This window comes from Photinus pyralis, unplaced genomic scaffold (assembly GCF_008802855.1).
Source record: "Photinus pyralis isolate 1611_PpyrPB1 unplaced genomic scaffold, Ppyr1.3 Ppyr1.4_LG8, whole genome shotgun sequence".
Taxonomy (NCBI): Eukaryota; Metazoa; Arthropoda; class Insecta; order Coleoptera; family Lampyridae; genus Photinus; species Photinus pyralis.
In genome coordinates, this window is record NW_022170819.1 from 24,144,907 (window position 1) to 24,171,829 (window position 26,923).

At 37.3% G+C, this 26,923-nt stretch overlaps 1 protein-coding gene and 1 non-coding gene across 4 annotated transcripts; one reads left to right on the forward strand and one right to left on the reverse strand.

Annotated features, from left to right (window-relative positions):
- Positions 1-7,461: 7,461 nt before the first annotated feature.
- Trnam-cau lies at positions 7,462-7,534 on the reverse strand. The gene has a single exon. It is a non-coding gene; the product is annotated as a tRNA-Met (tRNA).
- Positions 7,535-16,663: 9,129 nt separating this feature from the next.
- LOC116179255 (ankyrin repeat domain-containing protein 13C-like) lies at positions 16,664-21,918 on the forward strand. Of its 3 annotated transcripts, none has more exons than XM_031498998.1 (9): positions 16,664-16,820; positions 17,049-17,090; positions 17,145-17,249; positions 17,298-17,429; positions 17,479-17,816; positions 19,959-20,126; positions 20,176-20,325; positions 20,367-20,614; positions 21,873-21,918. In XM_031498998.1, the coding sequence occupies exons 1-9, from the start codon at positions 16,709-16,711 to the stop codon at positions 21,880-21,882; spliced, it is 1,305 nt and encodes a 434-aa protein (XP_031354858.1). In that variant the 5' UTR covers positions 16,664-16,708; the 3' UTR covers positions 21,883-21,918. The 3 variants fall into 3 exon arrangements, with proteins under 3 accessions (XP_031354858.1, XP_031354860.1, XP_031354861.1); XM_031499000.1 differs by having other exon boundaries at positions 19,959-20,123; XM_031499001.1 differs by having other exon boundaries at positions 17,058-17,090.
- Positions 21,919-26,923: the final 5,005 nt, after the last annotated feature.

Here is a 26,923-nt window from a genome sequence, read left to right on the forward strand (position 1 = left end):
TAAAGAAAACAGCCACCTTGATAAAAAATTCCGGAAATTATATAATTAAACTTTTTACCTGATATCAGAAGCTCTTACCGCAAAGGACTTAAAATAAATCTCTTATAAATACGCAATTGACCAGATGTGTATATCTAAATAAAATCTAAAAAGACTATAGAAATACAAATTCAAATGAATTGAATAATAAACCAATTCTGTGTTTTATTAGTAAATAACCCCGGATTGACTTTAGCAAATTGCAAGTATTTTCCATATACAAGGAATGTCCCGTCATTATTGTTGGTGTTTTAAATTCGAATAAACGGTCTGCAAGAGTTGTTTGGCACAATATGTTTAAATGAAATTTTTTTATGTTTAAGTTTTATGTTTTATTGTATATTCTATGTCGTATATTATTAAAATATCATACAAATATATTCTATTTCTTTTCATCTCTGTTGCAATAATATCAACTTCCAATTCTTCTCTCATCCTCTCACGTCAATTGACAAAACTAGCGTGAATTCCTCGTGTCTGAGGTGGGCAAGTAAACAAGCACTTACTAACCCGTTTTTGCAGCGTTCGAATGCTTGAGTGAGTTACAAGTGAAGGACAGTGGCGACAATTTATCATAATCCGCCATATTGGGGCTAAAAATTGTTTGATTGTAGGAACAATATACCTTGTCATGTCAAATTGTGACTGTAGAATAATAAACGTCAGTTTCATTTAAAGATTCTCGTTTAAAATTAACGACGCAGAAATGATCGTTTAAAACTTTGCAGGACAACCTATGGGGAAATCACTGCCTCACAAATTCAAAATGATAAATGGAAAACTATAATAACTAATATGTGATCAAAAATGAATCGCTTTCGAGTCACCTTTGGAATTTTTGTTTACATGGGAAATCGTACTTAACTTGAACTTCCAAAGGCGACTCGACAGCAACTCATTTTTGATCGCCCGTTATAAAATATGGTGCAATATCCAAAATGTACGTATAAGGGTAACCATTAATCATTAAANGATATAGTTGACGCCAAATTAAGTTGGGTATGACTCATCGCTATGTATTGCAATAATTAGCGTATGGAACGGTGCCTCTCACACAGATTGACGGTTGCTAGAGAAGGATAGAAATTCGTAACTTGAGTCTGCTGTACAATTCATACGGGCGGTCTAAAACGTATGTCGCGCATTCCTCAGCTTTTCTTCTGTCATTTCGTGTTTACCTGGTTAACATTTATTTTTACGTTTTTACTTCAATACATCAAGAAACAGTTTTTTTTTAAAACTACTTTGCACTTGTGGAGAGTTTAATCGGTAAATTGTAACAACTTGCATATGAAATTGTGAAAACCATTGACGTAACTTTATAATTATCTTGTAGCATCTAAACTAGAACTGAACATCCGTTATAAGTATAACGAAATTGTTTTTGACTTCTTCTTGACATAATCTCATAAGCTGAAGCACGATAGGTGCAGATACAGATGTCTCGTTACCAAATCACCTTTGCCGAAAGAAGAGGACTGTATACGATATTGTGAAACCTTGCTCGTAGCTAATGTTCAACATTTTAGAATAACGCATTTGATTTGCCAGTTTTCTGCCTGAAATGCATGTTATAAATGAATGTAGAGGATCGGTGTGTTTACCTACATTAAGTATAGGTTCAAATAAGATAATTATAACAACCATTTCTTCTATTTTAATAATTCACTAAATAGTAACAGTTCCCTTTAACAGTTCCCTTTAAGTGCTTTTAGTTTTGAATCCGCATATCAATTTACGCAACCTCGAAGTTTGACAGATTAAAAGTTGAACTTGAAGTTAACAAGTTACAGAGACATCTACCCGTGCGCATATTAACTAAACGTCGATTTAGATACGACTGACGTTGCTTGAATCTTAATCCGTACAATTTTAAGAATGAGTCATACCCAACTTAATTTGGCGTCAACTATACCTACGTTTACAAAAACTAATATACATTATATACAGTTAATTACAAAATTTTATTTCTTCACGCCCAGGCCAAAAAGCATTATGTGAAATTGAAAATTCACCCCCATTACAGAACAAGCATTGTTTAGGCCTGAAAACCTCTGAAATTTGCATTTGACATTTGTTTAAATAAAATCGTTAAATTATTAATTTGCACTTCTCTACCTTACATCGGAATAAAATTTATAAACGAACGAAATTAGCCTGATAGAGCCAACAAATTTAACGATTACCTTTCCACTTACATATACCTAACTTTATTGACCGCTTGCCGCTAACGAGTTCGTGTCTGTTTTTGACACAGCTCAAATAACATTTATATTAACTTGACATCAAAATGTAGTTTTGGGTTATTATCGGTTTTATTGTAAAGTTCCGAGTTGTCTAACGCAGGATTAAGTAATTGGAAGCGAACACGAAAACCTGCTACCCGCTTCATTTAGTCAGTATATGATGTAAACACTTCGTTCTTGCCAGAGAGGATGTGATATGCAAATATCTTAACGAAATTATGTTACTGTGGAGAAATATTCCCAGAGTGTAATAATTGGAGGCCCCCTTCCGCGATTCATAATAAAGTACGTATAATTAAATTTGAACCAAACTACTTTATTTCAATTAAAACGTAAATTGGCAAATTTCCAACAAATTATCATTTCACCCTTAAGGCACAAAGGGGGAGATAAGGCTCATGAACTTGATTATCACTTTTACTGTTTTATTTAGTGTGGAAAATTTCTCAATTTCCCCGAGCTTCGGTTTTCATTGTCAATGTTTGATGAACCGAAATGGAAGCTTAAAACTTGCCATCTCGATTATCTCTGTTTCTAATTTAAATTCAGTTTTTGAGGAGGTATATTGAACTCGTTTTATGGGAGTAGTTGGACCGAAGAAAAATGAGATGCGCGACATTGATAGGTTGCAATGCAAATGCGGAAGGTTTAAGGTCGAGACCGTGACAGTATTTTAGGGCAAAGCCAGGGCACATTTTTAGGATGTTTTATTGCATTAGGGTTTCATATTTTCGGTTCCATGTCTAATTGGAGTATTTGCATTAAATTAAATATGTCTCCGGTGACTGGCGTCTTGGTTTACAAGAAGTCTCATTTCAATTTTATTCGGCAAGAAAGAAGAGTATTATTTATTCACGATCTCATTCTCCTTAGTCGAGTCTTGACAGAATGTGATCCCACAAATGGAGATTTCCTCCTAATAATTATAGATACGAATGCAGTTACTTGTGCAATATCTCCTCTGGTCACTTACTGGTTGCACCTTATATGTCTTACGTGATTCCAAGCATAAAGTCAAAATTTCGCATTTGAAGTCGGAATCACGATAGATGCTGTAACGGTTAATTACAAATGTTTTGAGGATCTTTTAACTTTATTGTAATAGTATATTGTTTGACTTAATTATTTAAAATTTTTTCTTTAGTTAAACCTAACTGGGAATCAGTTCATAGACTGAAATTTTAAGATGACGACGAAACATAATATAATTCAATTGAAAAATTAAGCCTTGGTGAACTATACGTGGGAAACTTAAGCTTCTATTTTAGATACCGGCCTTTCAGTGCTCTCAATTGCATTTCCTTTGCTGGAAAGAGCAATCTGTATACCTATGAGGGCATTAAAACGCCAATATCCGTGCCCGAACCGCCATTCGAACCACACCGCTGCGACACACAAATCGGCTATAGATCTATTGGTGCTTTTCAGAGGCTTTAGAACAAACTAGACTCTTTCATCACATTTCTTTTTTAAGTGCTTTATTTGTTACAATTAATAAACAATACATTAGTAACACTTTTAAAATGAATTGATTTATGACTCATTCACTCACATATACACAATTTATACCAGCGCGAACTATCATTACTTAGGCGTCAGACGTGGAACTGCCTGAAATGCAATTCGAAGTGCTTATATGGCAAACGCCTCTTTTTTCTCGAAAGATCTAGAGCGTTTACAAAGGCATCCGACCAAAGTTCTCGAAAAATCACTTCCGGTTATATCGGATATCAATAGCAACTTTCTTATTCCAAATATAGCACCCTGTATTTTATTGCTTTTTCCAAATCTACATGAAAATCTACACCGTTTGATACTACATTTCCCTATACCCAGCATCAAAGGTTTTCAAGTTATTCAAGATTTTTCAACTTTTTTGACATTTGACTGCTTTTCTTTAGGGCCTATGACTCCGTTTACTTGAATTTCAAAAAGTTTTCCAAGATCAACAATCCTGACTTGATGCTACATGAGAATGATTTAAATTTCGATCGCCCTTCTACAGGGTGTTCTAAAACTAATGATCAATTTTAATAACTTCAAACCTTAAAAAGTTAATTTTTTCAAAGGAATCCTGCTTTATCTTTTGGCACTTGCAAATGTCGAAAAAATGTTACAGTAGTAGTAGTAATACAAACCTCGCACTCAACAATGGCCGGATTCCCTACGTTGTGAAAGCCCCGTAACCAAGCCTATTATAGAAAAGGTGGAACACAAATAACACATTCGTTGAATTTGAAAAGCAAAAGAAAGTTTATTGAAAAATTGATCAAAAGTGAAAAATGAATTAAAAACCCCAAAAGGGTTTCTACAGATGTAGACAGAATACATTTAAAGCCAAAACTATGCCGTGTTCCCCTAGAACTCAGCAGACAAAAAACGCTTGAATTTGAATAATTTAAGTCTGATGTTAATTTAATATAAAATTTGTTAAGCTATAAAGAATTGCCATCTTAAATGATTTAAAATCAACTCCAAACCTTTCCCATTTATGGAATAATAACATTCCGAAGTCTCTTACATAAAGAACATAAACTCCAGTGTTAATTAGACGAACCTCTTCCAGTCCAGAAGGTATCTGAAGGTCCTCGATACGGTAATCTTAGACCAAATCTATATCACTCCGGCATCTAACTCTACACGGGCGAACAAGTTAAAATACACTCAAAAACGGCAAATTCGTACACAAAGAATTGAAGTCGCTAATCAATTCAAATGAGTTTCAACAATTAAATCAAAATTAATAACTGGGCAATCTTCAACAAATCAAAATAGGAATAACATTTACGTACATCACATCTGTAGCAAATAAACCCAAAGTTCGGAGTTACAAATAGATGAAGGCAACATAATTTGCAATAAGTAATTTAAATTACAACTAAGTACATTACCTTTTGGAATTGGCAAATGGCACAAATCTTAGACGAAAATTGATAAAGTTGGAACAAATTGAACTAAACTTATTGAATGCAGAAAGCAAAGTTAGTTTGAATGCAAACGCTATAAATAGAAGATTATGTGCATAGAAAGAGGTCGTAAAAAAGATCCAGAAAACTCCAAGAACGCTTCAGGATGGCCAATTTTCGTTGTCCAACATTACGGGGCCATCTTTAGGTACCTACTTATACCATAATAAGAGAGACCCTCGATTGCAAAAAAAACGCTATAATTAAGGTAACGTAATCTTTTTGATTTGTATCAAAAATATGGAGCGATCGATAGAAACAAACGTGGTCAATAATTCAATCATATCATTTAAGGTGGAAATTATTCTCTACAGTCAAACCAAAGAGGTTACTCTTTGGTCAAACCATCATAGCGACAGGTTTTGATTTTAGAGAAAAAGGCCAAACTGGTTGGTAGCTAGCCGCGGGTTAAATAATTTGTCATTGCAGTAGAAGTTAATTTTATTTAATACGATTGAGAGTTTACAACTCCAGTACTGTAACGAACATACTGTCGATTTTATTGGAAATAAATAAATTGTGTATTTGGTGATGAAGCTTCTAGTCTCAGAGGTCTTTATAATTAGATAGCAAATTCAAATTTGACCTAGTTTTTTTAAAGTGGCGAATTACGTGAAGGAGGCCTTTACTGAAGGAATATTAGTGGTGCTCGGTAAATGATAATCGTGTAGAATCCAAACACGTTTACGGTATTAGTTTTTTACATAATAAGTCATGAAAGTGGTCGTTTACATGACGCGGAGGCTTATTGAAAAGTACGAGGACGCGCAGTATCTCTTTAATGCCTCCAAGTCATGTGGACTCACTTTCATGACATAGTAGGTATGTATAAAATTTTACCTAAATCCGCAACATGTAGATAACTTTTCCAAATTAAATCATTTATTTGTTACTCAGTTGTAAACGTTGATTAACAAGGCAAAACGCAAACGGGTAAACGTCATGTTTAAACGCTACTGACTTGTAAAACTGACAGCAGACTTGTAAAACTGACAGCAGACCTGTAAAAATTTTACAAGTTAGTAATCTAGTAATTTCATTGGCCAGAATTAATGCGAAGTTCTCTGTTACATGGATCACATGATATTTTAGACATTTCTTCAAGATCAATTTAAGAACTAATTATTTACGTTTACTATTGTTTACAAATGAGTAACAAATAAAATATTGTACATCATAAGCCAGGTAATAGTTGTTACTGGCTCTAGGAGATGACAGGCTCGCCTAACGGCTCGCCAGTCAACTTCTCCTATCGCCAGTAAAAACTCACTTACCTGGCTAATAATGTAAAATACTATTACATACGTGTGAAATTTTGATACCTAATCACGCATGCTAAACTCACTTTATTTAATTGTTTCCATAGAGATCTCAAAATAATTAAAACAATCAGTGTCATTTTTAATGCAGTTTGCAGTTTATGCTTTGTACTTTTCAACTATACAGTCTTTATAACTAGGTACAAAAGCAGGTATCAGTGAAGAAGAGTACGCGAGACGTTGTTATAATGTAGCCGAAGCTGCGGCCGCCGTAGTGCAATATTCGCTCCCCACAAAGTCAAGAAAGAAGTACGAAAAGGCATACAAACCTTTTAATGACTGACGCAAAACTAAAGGAATAATTACTTCCACACATATTCCATTAATTGTTAGCAATTAAAAAACCATTATCATTTGTGTATAGGTAAATTAATATTTAAAAATATCCACATAGTCTGCGTTATAATTATCCAATCGTTGATTGAATAACTTATTCAATGAACGATCTAATTGTTATTTTGCATGTACTAGGACTGTAATGGGAGTCAGTCAAAAATATTACAGTACTAATCAGGAAAAGATCAACTTTCTAATCTCAAAATAGCCCTGAAATTTAGATTGTCTTGACGGTTTCAGGTAAAAAAATAAATGCCAGTTTAATTTCTGTATAAACAGACGGTACAGAAATGATTATTTACAAAACCGCAGAAGCAGCTATGATGCAGTTGCTGCCTCTCAAATCCAAACCCAAAACTATTTATGATCGTATGTATATCTATATTCGTATATTATAAAGTAGTTTGATATTTCAATAACTTTTAATCCCTCCTGTAGAAGTGACTTTGCTCCCTTAAGTGGTAACAAAAAATGACAATCGTTTTTTGCGGTATTTACACTAATGGTAAGATAATATCATAGCTATGGGCGAAATAGATGACAAAGGAAAAAAAATGCCCCGGGTGAGGATCGAACTCACGACCTTAAGATTATGAGACTTACGCGCTACCTACTGCGCTACCGAGGCTAGGTACTCTACTATGTTTTTGTCCGGGTCTTTATGTATAAATTTGCATATTTCCGAAGTTTAATCAATGAAATGTTATATTTTTTATTTTTTATATTTAACGTAATTATTTTTCATCGTAATTCAATTTTATCCGCGAGCAGACCGAGATACAATTTTAATATTAATATTCGTGAATATGCTTCCTCCACCCGAAGAGTATGTATAAAATAATGAAGAGCTTGTTGAATGGGTTTGGATATATACCTACATTTTGTATGTTTAGCTCAAATATAATTGACACAGCAAATTTGTAAAACCCTCCATTCGGTTCTTATTGAAGAACCGGCGTTATTAATTTACATAACCAAATTAGAAATGCTCACAGTGGCTCAAGATAAATTAATAACCCGTTACAAGTTAACATATGTAAAACCAACTTCTCTTCATAAGCCAAAGTACTTCTAACTTCCACGTTTATTATAGTTTAATCTGTTTATATGGAAAATGTTTGTAATACAAGCTTGAACAAGTATTACTAGAACTTAATCCAATTTTAGTTCGTACAACAAAAGTAAAAGTCGTTTAAAGTTGACGAAAGTTTTGTTTCATTTTAGCATGACGAGTTCAAATAACGTTTCCATTACAATCACATGCAGCATCTGCAATGCAATTACATATTATTTTGACAGAAAATACAATTGTTTCGACCAATACAAATTTTAAAGATATAAAAGCACTTTCAAACGAATCTGTTTTACAAAATCCCTGGAGAAGGTAGGCAATGAAAGAAGTACTTTCTTTCAATAGCTTATTAGCTTACAATGTAATTGTATACAGTAATATTTATTAAGAAGTAGACATAGGGATTTACGTGTATTGTTTTTCCCTATTTTTTACTTTTAAATAACAAAATCACTTCTGAAGGGCGCCTAATTTTATGCAACCAAAGTCACTTCTTAAAACAAATAAACATCTGACTGTCATATTAATTAGTTTCAACATAGATTAATTAATCTATGGTTTGAATATTGTTGGTTTGTATTCAACTGAAGAATAGTTGATATTGTTTGTTTAAGAAGTGTAAGAATGATTTTCTGTGAAGTTAATTAATTACCTAAATTAATTTATATGGCAGCCAGATCTTCATTTGTTTTAAAAAGTTATTCTGGATGCATATTATAATTAGACGCTCTTCAACAGAGATGTTGTCTTTTAGACCTAGGAAAAAACAATACGCGTAAATCATGTACCGTGTGTCTCAGGTTGAACGCACCATAGGCAAACATAACAGAAGTGGTCGACATACTAGCAGACCACTTTCACACCGCCTCGTCTGATGATAATCTAGACCCAGAATTTCGGATTTACAAACGCAAAGTTAAAGAACTACAACACAGTCCTTCTGTTAACCATCCAATCAATTTACCCCTTTCAGAAGAAGAATTCCTTTCAGCGCTACAGACGACAAAAAATTATTCTGCCACAGGACCGGACAATATACCATATATTCTCCTAAAAAACTTACACAAAAATAGTATCAACTACCTTCTAAAAATTTACAACACTATATGGACAGAAAACTGCTTCCCTAAAACCTGGCAAAATGTCATCATAGTGCCAATATTAAAACCTGGAAAAGAACCTACCCAGCCTTCAAGTTACCGGCCGATATCGCTATCCAACACACTATGTAAACTTCTCGAAAAGATGATTAATCGTCGTCTATCTTGGTACTTGGAATCACACAATTTGCTATCCACAGTCCAAGCGGGCTTTAGAAAAAACCACACAACCGTAGATCACCTCATTAATCTGGAATCGGAAATCCACAATACCTTTCTGAATAAAGAGCACATGATAACAGTATTCTTCGATATAGAAAAAGCCTTCGACCTCACTTGGCGCTACCTACCTCTACAAAAATTACAAGAATGGTCTATTACAGGAAATATCTTTAACTTCATAAAAAATTTTCTCAACAACCGCACATTTCAAGTTAAAATCAACGGCACTCTTTCCACCAAAAAAACCCTACAAAATGGAATTCCTCAAGGTTCCCCCATCAGTGTGACAATCTTCTTACTGGCAATTAATGATATAATTACAACGGTGCAGAAACCAGTTAAAGCACTTCTGTACGCCGATGACTTGGCCATCTCTTCTAGAGGCAAAGACCCACATATTGTAAAAACCCATATCCAAAACACTATAAATAAATTAACTGCGTATAATAAAAAGACCGGATTTAAAATAAGTGTAAATAAAACTAAAGTAATTAATTTCACCAAACAAAGAACTAACATACACCCTAACCTATACTTAAACGATATGTCGCTAAATTACTCTAGTGAAGTGAAATTCCTAGGTCTCATATTTGACCACAGACTTACCTGGAAAAGTCATATATCACAACTGAAATCTAAAAGCCTTAAAACGCTGAACCTACTAAAAACCATTGCAAGTCATAAATGGGGGTCAACCACGGAAACTCTACTCCAACTCTATCGCAGCCTAATTCGATCCACTATCGACTACGGATCCATAGTGTACTCCTCTGCTAAACGCTCCAATCTTAAACTACTTGATGTGATTCATCATTCCGCTCTCCGAATTTCCCTGGGAGCCCTGAGAACCACTCCTATACAAAGTTTGTATTGCGAAGCATTCGAACCATCCCTGACATTCAGAAGGAAGTTACTATCTCTGAGGTACTACTTTAAAATTGCGAGCACTACACAGCATGTTACTTACCCAAACGTCTGCAACAACCGATACATTGCGCAATATTCACATAAACCATTCACGCCAGCCCCTTTTCATATCAGAATAAGGAAGCTCCTCCACTCGATACAAATACCTTCAACAGGTGTAAACATATATCCTGCACCAAAGATCGTAACACCCTTCTGGATACGAACACCGCCGATAATCAACACTGACCTTACAAGTGTTTCAAAATCCCATATTGTGCCACTAATTACAAATACTTTTAAAGAACTTCTTACTACACTATTCTCAAACTATACACCCTACTACACTGATGCATCACAGACGGGAAACGAGAGAACGGGCCTAGCTGTGGTAGGTCCGCACAATACAGTTCGGTACCGACTCCCAGGCGGCGCTTCAGTTTTCACGGGAGAGTTAACAGCTATACTCCTAGCCCTCAAGATGTCCCAAAGTGATGAATCCTCGAAGACTCTCATCATCTCTGATTCTCTCAGCTCTCTCCTGTGCATAGCCAACACCTCTAAAAACAAAAATGTTATTGCACAAGAAATTCAAGAACTGCTTGAAAAAAGAAATCATACAGCAACTCAAACTGCCTTGCTATGGGTTCCATCCCATAGTGAAATACCAGGGAATGAGCGCGCAGACGCCGCTGCCAAGGATGCTACCGTAAACCCAGACATCGAACTCTTGAAACAATTGGAGATGGACCTTAGGAGGACAACGTACCGGGAACTCCTTAGACAGTGGCAAGAGTGCTGGTCTCAGTTAAACCACAAACTCTCCCGAATAAAACCGACCATCCAGAGACCTATTTACCACAATTTCCGACGTCAAGAAGAAGTTAGTCTCTCACGTCTACGAATGGGACACACCCTTCTCACCCATGCACATCTCTTCAGCAAAGAACCACCACCACTATGTCCTCAATGTGCAGTTGACCTCACCGTGGGCCACATTATGTTGGAGTGTCCCACCTACGCTGCTCCTCGTCGGTCATTTGGAGTTGGCAACAACCTCCAGGAAGCCCTAAATTCTAATGACTCCGCCACACTTACTGCCACAGTCCAGTACCTTAAAGTGACCGACCTCATCAATAAACTGTAAAAAAATAATAATGTAATCTTTAAGGTGCTAAAAACAAAGGTTGATGTACCTCCAAATAAATCGTCAATAAAAAAAAAAAAAAAGAGTTACCTAATGTATTTTTTCGGGAACGATCCACGATGCCTTTGATATGTTTGTGCAGTTAGTTATGAACGTACGTAATAGCGCATGTCTGATGCTAGAATCAAAGAGTTTACTCTTTGCTAGAATAAAGGGATTGGAGCGTTCAGCCATTAAATCTGTTCCAACACATGTCAGAGAGATAGGTATACAGTAGAATACCAATCATGCGCACTGAGTTGTCTGTCAAATTGACATTTCCGACATTTCATTGGCGTGTTATTTCCGTAGAACATAAAGGTGTTTACGGTGTTAATTTGTGGTGAACGTAGTAATACAGAAACTGTAATTTCATTCTATGCGTAAGTTACAAAATATGTGCTTCCTAACTTTATATAAAGTGACCCATTTTTCCGACGCCTATGGTTATCAGCTGTTTACATTCAGATGCTACTGCGCATATCTCTGTCTTTGTTAGGTATGTTGGTACAGATGCTCTTTATTGAAAGTAAATGGGAGGCCATATCTATGTATATATGAGGATTGGAGTTGAACGCCAATTTCAAAGGCCTCGAGGATCTTTCGCGAAACAATACATTGCCGTTTCCTTATAGTGCGCTCTACCTGGGACACACTGTATGTACTCTACTTCTTAATAAATATCACTGATATGTATAGATCCCCAAATCCTTAAGAAAGCATTTGTCAAATTGTGGAACAAAGAGAGCTAATGAAACATGTTGTTTATGGCATGTTATAATTTAAAAAATCAGGAAGTTTTGCGCTAACATCATTTTGAACAGGATAATAAAATCAACAGGTTGGTTAAATCTAAGAAATTAGTTATAAGTTTGTTCCGTTCTTTTCGCTTGTAATTCAAATGTAGTATTCTTTATCCTTGTTTATATTTAAATTCGACGTTTTACTCGATATTCTTACGCCATCTAGGTATTTCGTTTGTGTTCCACTAATTTTTAGATGTAAGTTAATTCCTGTAGTAAATTTGTTAAAATCTTAGTATAGGTAGGATTCTTTTGCAATGTTCTTTGTTTCGCCGACGGAGGTCGGGCAGAGTTTTCTTTAATTTCTTTCAGCGCACGCATTTCTTTGTACAAAGACGAGATTGGATGGTTACTTGTAGAAGAACACACACGCCATTATGGCTACTCGGAAACTTTTGTCAGCCTTGAGCGATTTTTATTGGTGCTGTATCAGTTTAGTGAAGCTTTTTTTTGTTATTTTGTTTTCGACACTTCGCTGACGCGTTTGCGGATATATTTTAAAAGTTCCAAAGCCGTTTGTTATACGCATTTGCCTTTTGACTTACTTCTGGTTTACTCTTTTCTTCATTATTACCTACCAGATTGTGCTTTCTACATCGCCACAACAAGATGCCAACAAAAAAAGGAAAGATGACAGCAATCACCATGAGCGCCGAGCAGCTCAATGAGCTTATCTAGGGAATAAGGAATGATCCCTCATCAATTCCGGGGGAAAATTGAAACTTCGCCCGTTGTATGGCTCAGTTCAGCAATACAGAAACTGACTTCACTTTGGGTGATGGGAAGAGAATACACCAGCCCGTTAAGGTATCTTTAGTGCCCATAGTGCGTGAGGAGTTAGGTACGGGTAGCAATGGCATTTTTCCCAATTGTACCAAAGGCTCTGATGGGGGTAGATGTGTTTGAAGACGCCGGAATCGGCATTGACGTGCGCAAAAGGTGTTGGTACACGCTTTTGACCGGCCGGTACAAGGATTTCTTTTATAGAAAAAGAAGCGGTCTCTGCAAGAACACATCAGATTCGTAGAGATCGTCCTCAAAGCTCTCCAGGGATTTGGACTTGAACGCGCCAATCGAAGCAAACGCCACTTCTGCTGCAAAGAAGTTAAGTATCTGGGTCATGTTATCTCGGAGAAAGGAATACGCTCGAACCCAGAAAAGGTTTATTTTAATTAAGAGAGAGCGAGAGAGAGAGAGAGAAACAGAGTGAGAGAGAAAGAACTCTTAAAAAATGAAATATTCGTTTCAAAACAAAGCGTTCAGGCAACATAAAAAAGGTTCCTCTAAGTTAATACGTTAATGTTAAAGCGTCTGTAAACAGCTGAACACTAACAAGAAATAGAACCTATTTTTTTACAGTGTAATGAGGAATGTGATTTCGAAAAACAAGTTAACAATGCAAAATCAAATGACCTTGCAAGTACCTATAACCTTGTAATTTAATCACATTTCGAGATGAATGGCTATTTTGATTAGGAGTTTAAATACAATCACTCAAAAAATTAGTTGATCAGACGGTCAGCGTCAATACCATGTAAAGATGTTATTTGCGAACACTCAGCCGCTTCAGGCATACGACGAATTAGATTACGTATCTTTATTCTAAATGCATTCACATTTAAAGTACTACGATCGATTCCGCAAATTTTTATTCCCAAATTTCGGGTCTCGAAAATTAAGCTTTCGTTACAAGCTTCCACTATTGTTCGTATTTACTGTAATAGCTTCTAAATCGGTAATTATATCTTGGTCAATGGATGTCACTAAACAGTTCAAATCGGGCATCAAAACTGCACTATTGTTCGGAGTTTGCGTAATCCGTCATCCGTCATAAAACAACCTCTAGAGTAATATACTGTCATACCAAAATATAAAAACACCCTGCGATACATTCTAAGTGATCGACTGCACTTGTGGCTCGACGCGAAAACACAAAATCAATCCACCCTGCGACGAATTATAGGTGTTTGACTTAGCTTGCGCCGACGGCTTAAAGCAAACCCCCTGGCGGTTCTCGAGGCGAATTCTCTCACGCTTCACTGCGGATTTTTCACAAAATATAAAACCACGTGACGCTAACTTAGCTTTAGCTGTCTTCGACATACCAACTTCTCACTTTACGTTTTTTATTCACCTTTATCCCGTGACTTACACCTTTTCCACCAATCAAAACTAATTTTTCGATCCAGCGGTTGGGCTGAGCAAATCTCACACTACGCACCACGGTTGCAAAATAAACATAATCTCTTTGTAATCCGAACTTCTCGCGTTATGTCCCCCGACTTACTGGCACCTCAAGTTTTCACACGCTTTTAAAAAGTCATTACCGTATTCAAGAAACACTCGTTCACGAAAAAAAAAAGAAAATTGCAAAGTTCAATGCTTCCAGCTCATTTGATAGCAAAAGCCCTTTTTTCGTTAGGGCAGCAAACACGTACAAGACGATTGTGTATAAACGAATATTTAAAAATTTGATGAAGCGGTAGGACAATTATTATCTCTTGTACTAATGAGACCAGGAGTACATTTGAATGTAACCAGCAGTTATTAAATTCGGTTTGACACTCGCCGTTCACCTGAGAAATAAGTGTCTGCTTTAGTACAAAACAGTAATTTAATGAGGTAAGTAAATAGAAAAATCTCTTTGGACATAGAGTAAATATATGCTTTGGTTTACCGACGCGACGTCCGAAAGCTCATTTCCGATTCATATGTTGAAAAGGTGTACATATTACATAACTAATAACGAAGTACGAATTACACAATCTAATAGCAGCAGAGGTATGCGAGTTTCCAAAGTGGAATGGTAAAAATACAGTGTAGGCACAGTCTTTGATTTCAATTAAAAATTTTAATTTAGCGCAGCGCGACGCGCGTCACTAACACACTGCTCGCTGATTAATAGCAAAAGGTAGAGACATTTTCTCCTCCAGGCAGAAGTTTAGAGTTTGGTTGGTTATCTACTCGTTATGCGGCTAACCTTTGAACTAGAAGGACATTTAACTTCTTTATCTACACTGTACCAGATACCCAAAGGTTTTTGTGAGTTAATATCATAAATTAGTTCGCTAATTTAAGTTCAAATTTCCGCTTCATAAGCTCGCCCACTACCCATTTAGGTAGGTACTTGGCGTGCAGTGCATTAAATTTTATGCGCTACGCGTATACATTCCAAATTTAAATTGCAGCCAGTTTTCATAAAGCAAGAAAATGAAGGGAATGAAAGAACTATTGTCTAGATGTACTTTAAATAACCCTCGTGCCCTAAAGTAAAAGACGAATGACATAAGGGTCCCCCGAAGCCGCTGAAAAGATAGAGATAGAGCAGGAATTCGAGATACTCGGCGTACTTCAGCGAGAGAGACAATCTGAATGGCAATTCTTTAAATGACGCGCTCCCTCCTGAGGGTTGTCAGATTATTGCCACTTTTATAGAAGACTTTTTTCCTTTCTTCTTTTACACTACTAAACGGAGTTGGTATGTAAAGTGTATAAAATTGGTTACAATTACTCGGAAATTTCTTAAATGAGCCGTAAGATGAGTCTGAAATTGTACGCCGGAATTTTTCTCTACCTTTTCCACATTTACAGTACGTAGCTTCGAGTTATCTACTCTGTTACTACGAATATCCATACTTAAACCTCGCCAAAGTAAAACTGTACTTATCTTAATTTTCTTTCAAACATTCTGTAACCTAAATTTGATTACGTAATTTAAATTAACAACAAATTTATAACAGTCTTGAAATTGTTTAATTTATAACAGTAAAAATATTATCTCCATATACTCAATTTATAACAGTGACAACTAACTTCGGTTTTGCAACTGGAATTCAATTAATTAACGTTAATTGAAAAAAATTTACCTTGTAGTGAATTATTCCGATAGTGGGTTCACAATGAACCAAAGCCGCTGGTACTTCAAACAAATCTATAGACTATTAATTTTCCATTCCAGGTTCGTTATATAGGTACAGGCTGTAGGATGACCAACGGGAAATTTACCGTTTTTGCATATGCGGCATCTTTAAATAGTTGTAACTGATCGTTTTGATTAGGAGAACATAGGTAGTCCTACATTTATAATGGACTTTAATTAATAGGAATTGGAATTCATCATATTAGGCTCCTAATACACCCAAAAATTGCCTAATGCTTTGATATATCAACGTTTTACTGACTATAATTTAATCAATTAGCACCCTTTGTGCGTATCTGTGCTCCTGATACATGCCAATATGTTAAATAATTTGGAAACTCGCTCGGTGATCGTAATGTAGCAAATTATAAAAATAAAATTTGCTTATATCAGGAGAGCATATTAAGTGAGAAGGTGTTTGTCAACTAATTATACGTCTCGGTGTTACTGTGATCCCACTCAATTTTCTTTGGAGCTCCAAAAAATTTTAACTATAATTTAGTAGGCCATTTGAGCTACTTCTACCACTTGTGTCTACTAATTGTGACAGCTGACTTTGGCAATCTCGCCTTAGACAAATGTGTAGGCTCTGTAATGACGAACTCAATAGATAAATACGATATTCACAAAGCAGTTTTTCAAAATGATTTAGACGCCCTATCGAGACTGCTAGAAACACACGATGTCGCGGAGAAAGACAGACACGGTAATTAAGGCTGCTTTCACATTGGCGATTTTTAGCCGCGCTGTTCATAAGCGGGTGCGTACGACTAGTGAGGCGATTCTGTTAATGTTATCATACTCATTACGCTGCTGATCATTAGAGTCGGAATTCATTTTACGATTGACATTTGGCTTTCCCGGCCTTGTCGCGTATTTCGCGTCGCCAATGTGAAAGCAGTCTCTGTCTCTATCTTTGCTCATCTTTCAACAGGAAATACAGCCCTCCACTTGGCCGTAATGCTAGGGAGAGAAGGTAGAAGTGTTGGGACAATTTCAAAGGGCCGTGTTTAATTGAGCTTATTTGCAGAATGCGTTCAGATGCTTTTAAATCACAACGCTCCGGTTGAGGTTGAAAACGGACTGGGCTGGACGGTTTTGGAGGAAGCTGTCAGTTATGGAAATCGCCCGACAAGTACGTCGTCGGTTTACGATGCGGCCGATTAAATTCTCTCTGTTTCAGTCGCGTCTCTTCTCAGAAAATGTTGGCAGCAGTCACGTGAGGAAATGGAAAGTACGAGGCCGAACCTAATGAAGGCCTTTAACCAAATCGGCGACTTTTACATGGAGCTTAGGTGGGACCTTCAGTCGTGGGGTTCGTGAACAAATACCCGCATTTAATCTATTAATTGTCGCTATTTCAGTTCCGCTAGTTTCACACATTCTACCTTCCGATATATGCAAGGTATACAAATGCGGGGCGAACATACGAGTGGACATGGCCCTAGTCTATTTTTCCGATATGGTGCGCGGCGATATTTCTTTCATTTTTAACGGGAACGCTTCACCTAATCAGAGCCTAACTGTTCTCGACAACACTTTAAAGGTGTATCAGACTATGAAATACGAGGAAAGCAAAATCGAAATTGAGGACGAAGTGGATGCGATTATGTCAACCGAAATATCTGCAATGGACATTTCGACAAAAAACATTCATTTTATACGTGCCCGGTCAGGCTGGATCTTTCAGGAGGATAAAAAGGTAGACGAGGGGGGCCCTTTAATCGTCAAAACTTTGACCCTAGTGCAATCTCAAAATTTAAACCGAAAAGGTGCCAATTTCTGACCTTTCACTTATTATGTTCTCCTGATACTTCTCTACAAAAAAGGTAGAACCTCCTGTTGACCATTTCATTTATGTTTCCCTAAATATTCTATAGAAAAGGTATCAGGATAGCAGAAACGAGACCTTGCCACGTAATTATGTTCTCCTGATACAAGTTTCGTCACAGAAATTGATTGTACCAGGATATCAGAAACGCGAAATGGTTTTCTTAAACCGCGTCACGTTTTATGTGCTCCCGATATTCAACCGAACAAAGACACGTCACTCTTAAGACCTTGTCACGTAATTTTATATTCTCCTGATACCAACATCTTTAGAAAAAGGAATAATTGATACCAACAGAAACTTTTCCTAAGACATTTATTATGTTTTTATGTACTCCTGATACCAAGTTCTTTACCGAATTGTGAGAAACGTGAGCTTTTCTTAGGCTTTGTAATATATTATGTTCTCCTAATATAGCAGAATTTTCCTTAGTTTGCGCGCACGTCATCATTTCTGTTTTTGGAAATATTTGTAATGCCAACGTATTAACAAAATAAAAACAATCATTTTAAACCTCGTTCTTGAGGCAGAGTTGTGCGTTATTTGAAAAATAAAACCAAAAGAGGTTTTTTTCACGTTACATTTCCGTTACATTGGGTAGGTTCAGCCAAATTTGCTACCGAATTTATTGTTTTATCGCGTTTTGCTACATTAGCCGATAAGAAATCCGTTAGTTCCATAACGAACAATTATAGAAGCATAACTTCCGTAAGTCTCACTGCGATATTCTGCGCCAAAAGTTGTATAACCCAAAAAATACCATCGGATTTACCAAGAAAAAGTAAGCAACTTATTTTTAATCTTATGATTATTATGGACAATGCTAGTTATCACAGTAGTTTACAACACAACGGCAAACAAAAAGTTGAGTTTCCAAATGATGCGTTAAGAGTGGAATTGCTGGAGATTGTTGCAATGTTTGTTTACTTAACTTCCATCCAGCATGGTTTAGTTTCTAGACTAAAGGTATGTTATTTCAAAAACAAACCTTCAAAACGGTATGCTGGCATTAGAAAATGGTCATGCGGTACTACGGTTGCCTCCTACCATTGCGTTTTTAATCCCATCGAAAATATATACGAAATTTGCAAATAACATTTTAACCGATACATTGGCGAGAAAGGTTATGGCAGAGGTATGTGGCAACAGGTCATTGATACAGTTGCATCTGATATATGACAACGCACTAGAGATGTATTTTTGTCACTGATGATTCAGATTAATGTTTTATGGTTTATGCAAATATCAACTTCAAGATGTGAAGTCAACAAAATGACTGTTAAACGGCGCCTGCGGTTTTTTAAAATTTATGAGAAACCCGAAAAGAACGCGTCCTGTGTAAAAAGGCCGTGGTTCGATTTTTGCCGAAGACGAAAACTGGAAGATCGGCGAAGAAGCTAGACGTTTATCGCCCTTGCGACGTTCAACAACCAGCTGGAACGATGCACGTTGATATTTTTAAAAAAATATAACGTTCCTATAATCTTGAAATTCGTGGCATGATTTTTATTGTTAGGCAATTTGAAATGTTTTGTGGATTTTCTTTTGCTTTTGTTGTCTTTGTTAATTTAGTTTGTGCATTTGTGTGGAATATGCCAGGGTTTTTGTACCCAAGAAGGTTTCCTTGATATCACCTGGTTGTGTGCGTAATATATTTTATATGCTTTCATCTTTTCTTACGCACAAAATTATTATTTTAACACCGACTGCTACCCAGATTGGAAAGTGCTGCGAAACGTCCGTTAGTAAAATATGGTGACATAGACAACCTGTTATAAAACCGAAACATTTTTTTAGTAATTGGTGAATTGTTGATGTAATGGGTATCCTGCTCACAATGCAGCACTGCCTGTATGACTGCGTACATACGTATGATGCCATATAAACATACTTAGTTATGACGTCATAATACACCGATGACGTGCGCGCAAACAAAGCAAATGCCTACTATACCATCGGTGCTGCAATAAATAATTAGATTTCTGACACCTACCACCAAAATGCTTCTTTCAGGAACTGGTAGCGGGCCAATACCAAAGCGAACTATACTCCGTACACGGCTTGGTTTTAGAAAGTCGAATACGAAAGGAGCACTTATCGCATGACGCCCTACGGAAAAACAAAGCACTATTTGAAAGCTTCAGGAAACTTTTTGATAACCAAAATATCGACGACGCAGTTGTAACTTACCTCTCGCGTTGCTTTTAGTTCTAATTTTTTGGTAATTTAGCCTGCACGGCGGGCGAGCCTGAGCCCGCCACCCGACAAGAACATAACGTGGGAGGACTACCTGACCGCCGACGTCAACAACTACCCGCAACTGGGACGCGAGCGGGTCTGCAAGGAATCTAAGATACCGTTCAAGGCGACCATCGCAATGGTGAGTCGGGCGGCACGATCTTTAACGAGTGCCAATTGCAGAGTCGCGACTTTCCGCTATCGGTCGAGACGCTGCTCGACGTGCTGGAGGGGATCATGCCCATAGAGGACTTTTCGAAGTTGCGCGACTTTATCACCTCCAAATTGCCGAGCGGTTTCCCCGTGAAATTGGAAATACCGGTGTTGCCGACGGTTACCGCCATAGTTACGTGTCAGCGGTTCGAGTTCCGAAACAACATGGCGAGCGAGTTGTTCACGACGCCCAAGGAGTACACCGAAGATCCGACAATGTAAGATCCAACGTAAGGCCGGTCGATTTATACATTGCAAATGCGTAGGTTTCGCCTTAGGTATATCACGTAAGTTGTACAATTTGCGATAGTGTGTGTCAAACTGTTTTTCGTGTTTGGGCCCAGACCCCCCCCCCACCCCCTCCTTCAAAACGTTCATCCTTAAAAAAGGAAAAAGGGAAAAAAGGAAAAAGGGAAAAAAGCAACCAACGTGTTTCATTCCTCCGGCACCCGTGACTACAGGGATACCGGAGGCGGGCTGCTCAGGGCTTCCTGGCCCTCTTCAGCCAGAGAACGGGATTGTAAGGATGGGTAAAGTTAGGGATGGGAACGGAAGGAACGGAATTAGGGTGCTGAGGGGGAGAGTACTGCTCCAGCATTCGCCTCGTAGATTTCAACGCGAAGCTACGTACGTCTGAGGAAAACCCCCTGACAAAACCCCAGACAGAGCAGTCGGCCGCGGGATTCGAACCCACGACCTCCCGAATAGCATCGGTGAGCGCAAGCACTGCGCCACGCGCCTCGGTGTTCATCCTTAAGGACACCCGCGATATTTTAGCGTCGAGGCGATCGCTCGCTCGATGGCTTCATGTCCATCGATTTCAAAGGGAACGGATGGACCGATTACGATGACGTATAACTCATGCATGTTCTAGTGTTAGCATAATATTCAAGTCTTGATACAAGAATAAGTTCCGCCAGGGTGAGGGCCACAGCTAAAAACTCGACGTTAACCAAGCGACCCTGATGTGACCTTCGGTTCACAACATGTGGCAATAAAATGGTCTGTAATGAGGGAGTTCAGCTTCCAGGTTTTTTTTAAGACCATCCAATCTTCCTTTCGATGGTCATTTTCTAAGTGCTAAAAGCGGTACATATTTTGGGGGAAGAATGTAGAACCAAGGGGTCTGGAGTTCTCGGGAAAACGATAGATTCAACGTTCCTTTTCTTACAATTATCTATCATAAGATCATATTTTTATGCGTTGGAGGGCGAGAACGTCAGAATGAGGAACCGGGAGTAAGCATTCAATATTTGACGCATTTTCTTAAAGATTCAATACTCTAATTATAATTGCAAAACTTCATAAATTCCCCTTAATAACGTATTGAGAGTCTGTTATCCATTGCATATTTACGTTATAAGTAAGGCAAATAGTGTCGCTAGTATAGGGCTTTGGGCAAATAAACAAAAAAAAAGACTTGTATAATTCGACCGGCCCAAACAAAACGACATGTGTACGATTCGTTCATTTCAGATTTCCATGAACTGTTAAATACCTTTGAAATAAATTAACACGAGCCTACCTCAGTTTATCACTGCGTCCGATAAGCTCTCGAGGCGGAGGGCTACATTCGTACATCATTTACATAAAAGTTCCATGGCTGTCCACGATGGTATTAATCCTTCTTTTTTAGTTGAGATCCCGATGTTTATCACTTTCGGTAGTATTTACTTCACGAGTTGTATCATTAACGTGGAATGCGTCGTGCGAATCCAGGCGTCTGGGAGCACCCTTGCAAATTAGCTTAAAATCTGTATATAATAGGTATGATGCCTTTTTTTTAATGTCTCTAAAGTTACTGAGCGGCATTCATCTCGAAATGTAACTTTAGTCTAAGGTTACCGTGTCCATTACCTTCAGATACCTTCCGGACTGAAGAACGTGCGGCTAATTAACAATGCATTTCATGTAGGTAGTTTATGTAAGAAACTCGGAATGTTATTTTTCACAAATGGGCCAGAAGTGGAGTTGCGTTTAAATCTATTTTAGCTAGCCATTCTTTGTCTTATCAAATATTGTATTAAATTATCGTCAGATTTAAATTTACGAGTTACTTCCTCGGATTGTTAATTTTTGTATGTTGTAGATGTGATGTAAGATGTGTGTTAGCGTTTTGCCTCTCTTGCTCCAGATGTCTTCCTATACCCACCCTCTGTGAACAGTTATTCGGAATGTTCTTCGGCGCGGTTCTTTTGGCCGATGGAGGACAGGGCATTTCTTTTTTACTTTAAATGCATTATTTGTAGGAAATCTTTCGGCATTCTGTCATTTTACACCTTTGATCAATTATTCAATAAACTTTCTTTTGCTTTTCAAATTCAATAAGTTCCACCTTTCCGAGAGTACCTAACCTACATAAAAACATTTCATTTTGTCAAATTAAATGATATATTTTTATGTACGACTGCTTGATAATGCAGTGATTACAGTCGCAATTAGTGGCCATAATTTGCAATATTATGGCCAAGTCCATAATGATAAAGTAAAACGGCCGCCTGTCAATGTGACAGTCATACTTAGGTGTCAATCCAAGGTAAATTCAAGTATTTTAGAAATACTTGACAAATGGTCGACATCTGTTGTCAATGGTATACAGATTTTATCGTTTATTGAATTCCATGAAATTTTCATTTTTAAGGGTTGTTGCAGTCGTACATAAAGCTTTGTATATATCGCGTCCATAAATAGGCTTTATGGGGACTCGCCTTGTTTATTATTTGTGCCTCGCTCGCAAGCTCGCTCGGCTAAATAAACGGCTCGTCCATAAAAACCCAAATTATGTACTTGATATATAAATAGCTATTAATGACCTATAATCTACATCATAAAGACGACAATTTTTAACAATTCCGAAACGTCCAAAAAGTGACGTATACTCGATGTACATTTTTAGTCATTTGACGTCACAATCCAATAATCACCTATCAGACACGTCAATGTGTTTGCGGGGATGACTAGGCTCAAGAGTCTGTTTTAAAGCCTGTTGTAAATATAAGTACCTACTTTCGTAAAACCATATTAGTTACAGCTAATTCACTTACCTAGATACGTCGTAATTTTGCAGATTGTAAACTATCGCATCGACATCGACAACCCTGAACTAGCCGCATTCTATCAGAATCTTTATTTAATTAATTTATTTTTGTTTCAAATAGTTTTATTTAAACGGTTTATTTTCTTTGTGCGTTTTATTTCTTGAGCAGATAGACCTTGGAAAAAGGGAACCGGGAAGGTAGGCAACCCAAAATAACCGGATTTTTGTGTACCCTTATAGCAAGAACTCCGGGCTTTGTAGCACCTCTCTTTATCACATGCTCTCCCTTTCGCCCATCGCGTGTTCCTACGTTTTGACCGATCTTGACCCCCCCTTCGCGAGAAGACCTTAGCTCCGCGGATTGGCACCCGGGCAGGCTGCTCGTTCACCTCATTCTCGGTCGTCAGTTCACCGTTTCATGAGCATCATTTCCTGTAACATCCTTTCCCCTTCAATAATAGTTGATGGAAAATTCAAATAACCATCCCTTAATGATTTCGAATGTTAATGTGTTGCTTTGAGAGTGATAGTAAATACATAATAGTTAAGGGTAAGGGCGGTGGGAGTGGTACAAGTCAAAGAAGTTTGTCCTAAAATGTTACAAATGTGGCGAGTAAGGCCACTATAAGCGGAACTGTACAAACTTCAAGAAGTCTAAATCATGTCATGTTAAATTACATTTCTTTTTATCATTAATTACAACTGTTTACCATTCAATTCATGCAAGACCTCTTTATTATTTAACCACAGGTCTCATCAGGTTATAGGCCCAGTATTGCCAAATTTATTTCTGTTGGAACTTTGTTGTGAACGATCGTAACGGAAGTGTGTCGTGTGCGTAGTTTCAGTAGGAGACCTTAGTCTGGGTCATTTGTCATGGAAGTTTCGCGAGTTTTGATAGATAAATTGGAGGGACATTCCAATTAGGTTGATACTTGATTGGAATTTCAAAGTCAAAAATTCAGTTGAAGGTAAATGGCTGTATGGACATAGTGGACGGTAAGGCAACGCAATCTACTGAACTGACCACAGATGCAACGCCTAAGGTTAGCGGATCGCCTTCAAGAAACTAAAATTTATAGTTCAGAATATTATTGTCTTGAGTTTGTCAACTCAGGTAAGACAATTGATAAATACGTCTACGGCTAGCAAGGAAATGTGGGACAAATTTCAATCAGTTTATGAGCAGAGATCAGCGCAAAGGCAAGATCGTCTTTTCAATCAGTTTTTTAGTATAAGAAAAAAGGAACCGGCGGATTGCGAAACACACTGCTAAACTCAAGGAGCTATGTGCAGAAATTCAAGACGGGACTTGGAAGGAGGACAAGGTAAAATGCCAAAGTCACTGTTCCTGAATGGGGTTTTAAACAAGATGCCTGATGAATAGCATGCATTTCCCAAATTCCCCATTTGTCCCAAAATGTACAACCATTCAATGGTAAAACTATGGCGAGTTAAGCGATTATAAGTGGGACTGTAAGAATTTCTAGAAATCCAAGTCAGAGAAGAGTCAGAAAGGGTCTGCCTGTGTTAGCCAATTAGATATCGTCAAATCTGTGGCTTCGCCCAATGTTTGGATTGCAGATTCCGATGCCCATGAACCGTAATTTGTTTTCTAATCTTAAAAGGTATTTTTCCCAGAAAGGTACATTCTAGTAGGAATTAAATGGCCATCAATGAAGGCGCTTGGCGAGGGCAATGTCTACATTGAAAAGATTGTCAATGGTAAGGCTAAAAACTGTCGACATCGGCTAAAAGTCACGTTGTTGCTGAACATGGCTTACATGTTTGGTATGAGAGATTAGCTCATCTGAGCAAACGTCATATTCTCACCTGAGAGGTTCCACCCTGTATATACAACTTACGACGATGTATAGTTTCGAGAGTTGGTAACCATGCCATTTTTAGGAGGGGAAAGCGATTTGCGCCATCTGGAGAGCACCAACGTTCGTTACCTTTGGCATCTTGTCTTGAAAGTTTTTTGTTCTGGGGTCTTGAATGGCGGTCGTGAACGCGTCGCTCCATAAATGTTTGCTGTTGTTTGTGTTATTTAATGCCGGTATAGTAATTTTTGCATTTCTTTATATCGTATTTGTGTTTTGTATGCCGCATTTTATATTTGTTGTGTGTTTCAATCTTCGTTTTTGAAATTTACTTGGTTTAACCGCAATGCAGAATGACATGTTTAATTCCGTCACCCTTTTGTTTGTAATTTTTGTTTTTGGTGTAATGCTTGCTTAATTTATGTTTATTGATGTTGATTTGATTACTTGGTCTTGTCCCTAAAGTAACATTCATATAAGTTTTGATCATTTTAATTTAATATGTGGAAATTACCGAGTTGTTTGATGTATGTACTGACTTGTTGTTTGTAACTAACATTTTCTCCGTGAATGAAGCAGTCACGGGGGTGGTAAAAACTGTAGTCAAAATTGAGCTACGACATCTAATTCCGTGATTGTCCTCGACATTCAACTGTAGGTTCGAAACCCCAAACGAGGGGCGACGCTACCTATCTTGCGGGGGCGAGATTATGCTAATCAAAACTCTTCGGTTTAGAATCTGTGATATATGAGTGGCGATTCGATAATTTCCACCTATTTTCACCGATAGTTAAATTTGCCTACAAGGCCATGCAATTTTCCATCTTGCTTTTAACAAAAGGACTTTATTGCACCAAAGATGAGTCACATCCTGTGTATTTCACCCTTTCTTAGAATCTTTGTAACTGCTTACCTGACCCATTATTCCCAAAACTTGTTTTTAACCTATATGTTACCTCTTGAAGTCTACATGCTACTTTTTGTGATGTTATAATTTTATGTTACGCATTCACATCATTACAAACAATTAATTTTACTACACAATTTAATATTAATTTGACGGCTGGTTTTTTTATTGGTAAGTTCTTTTTTTCCCAGCCTATTTCTATTTGTATTCAGTGAACTACCATTTTCAAAGTTTATTTTTGCAATGTAAATTATTTTGACTTAAATTTCCGGGCTTTTACAATCAATAATAATTACGATCATTATTAAACAAACTTTTCACAATTTCAGTGTTTTATTTTACGTTTCTTCCCTACTGTGCTTCAGGTCATAACGTTCTTTGTCAATGGCAACTTGAAATCAGACCTGTGCGATGCATGCATTAATGAAAGAATGCACCATTTGAGCTTCGGAAAACGGAAGGAGTACATAACTACCCCGGGTTACGCTAACACGCGTGCCAAAAGGAAGAGAAGGGAGTGTGATTTTCACATCTTACCTCCTCCTTGTTTTAAAGCGAAATTATGTGTCAATACAAACTGAAATAATTATAAATTTAATCCAACACAAGCTTCTTTGGTACAGTAACAAGTTATATAAATATTAGAAATTCTGTGCAATATCTATATACAAAGTAAAAAATAACTTCATCTTAACTTAATCAAGGCCTAATAATACTTTTCATACAATCTGTTTTTGTTAAATTAAAATACATATCACTG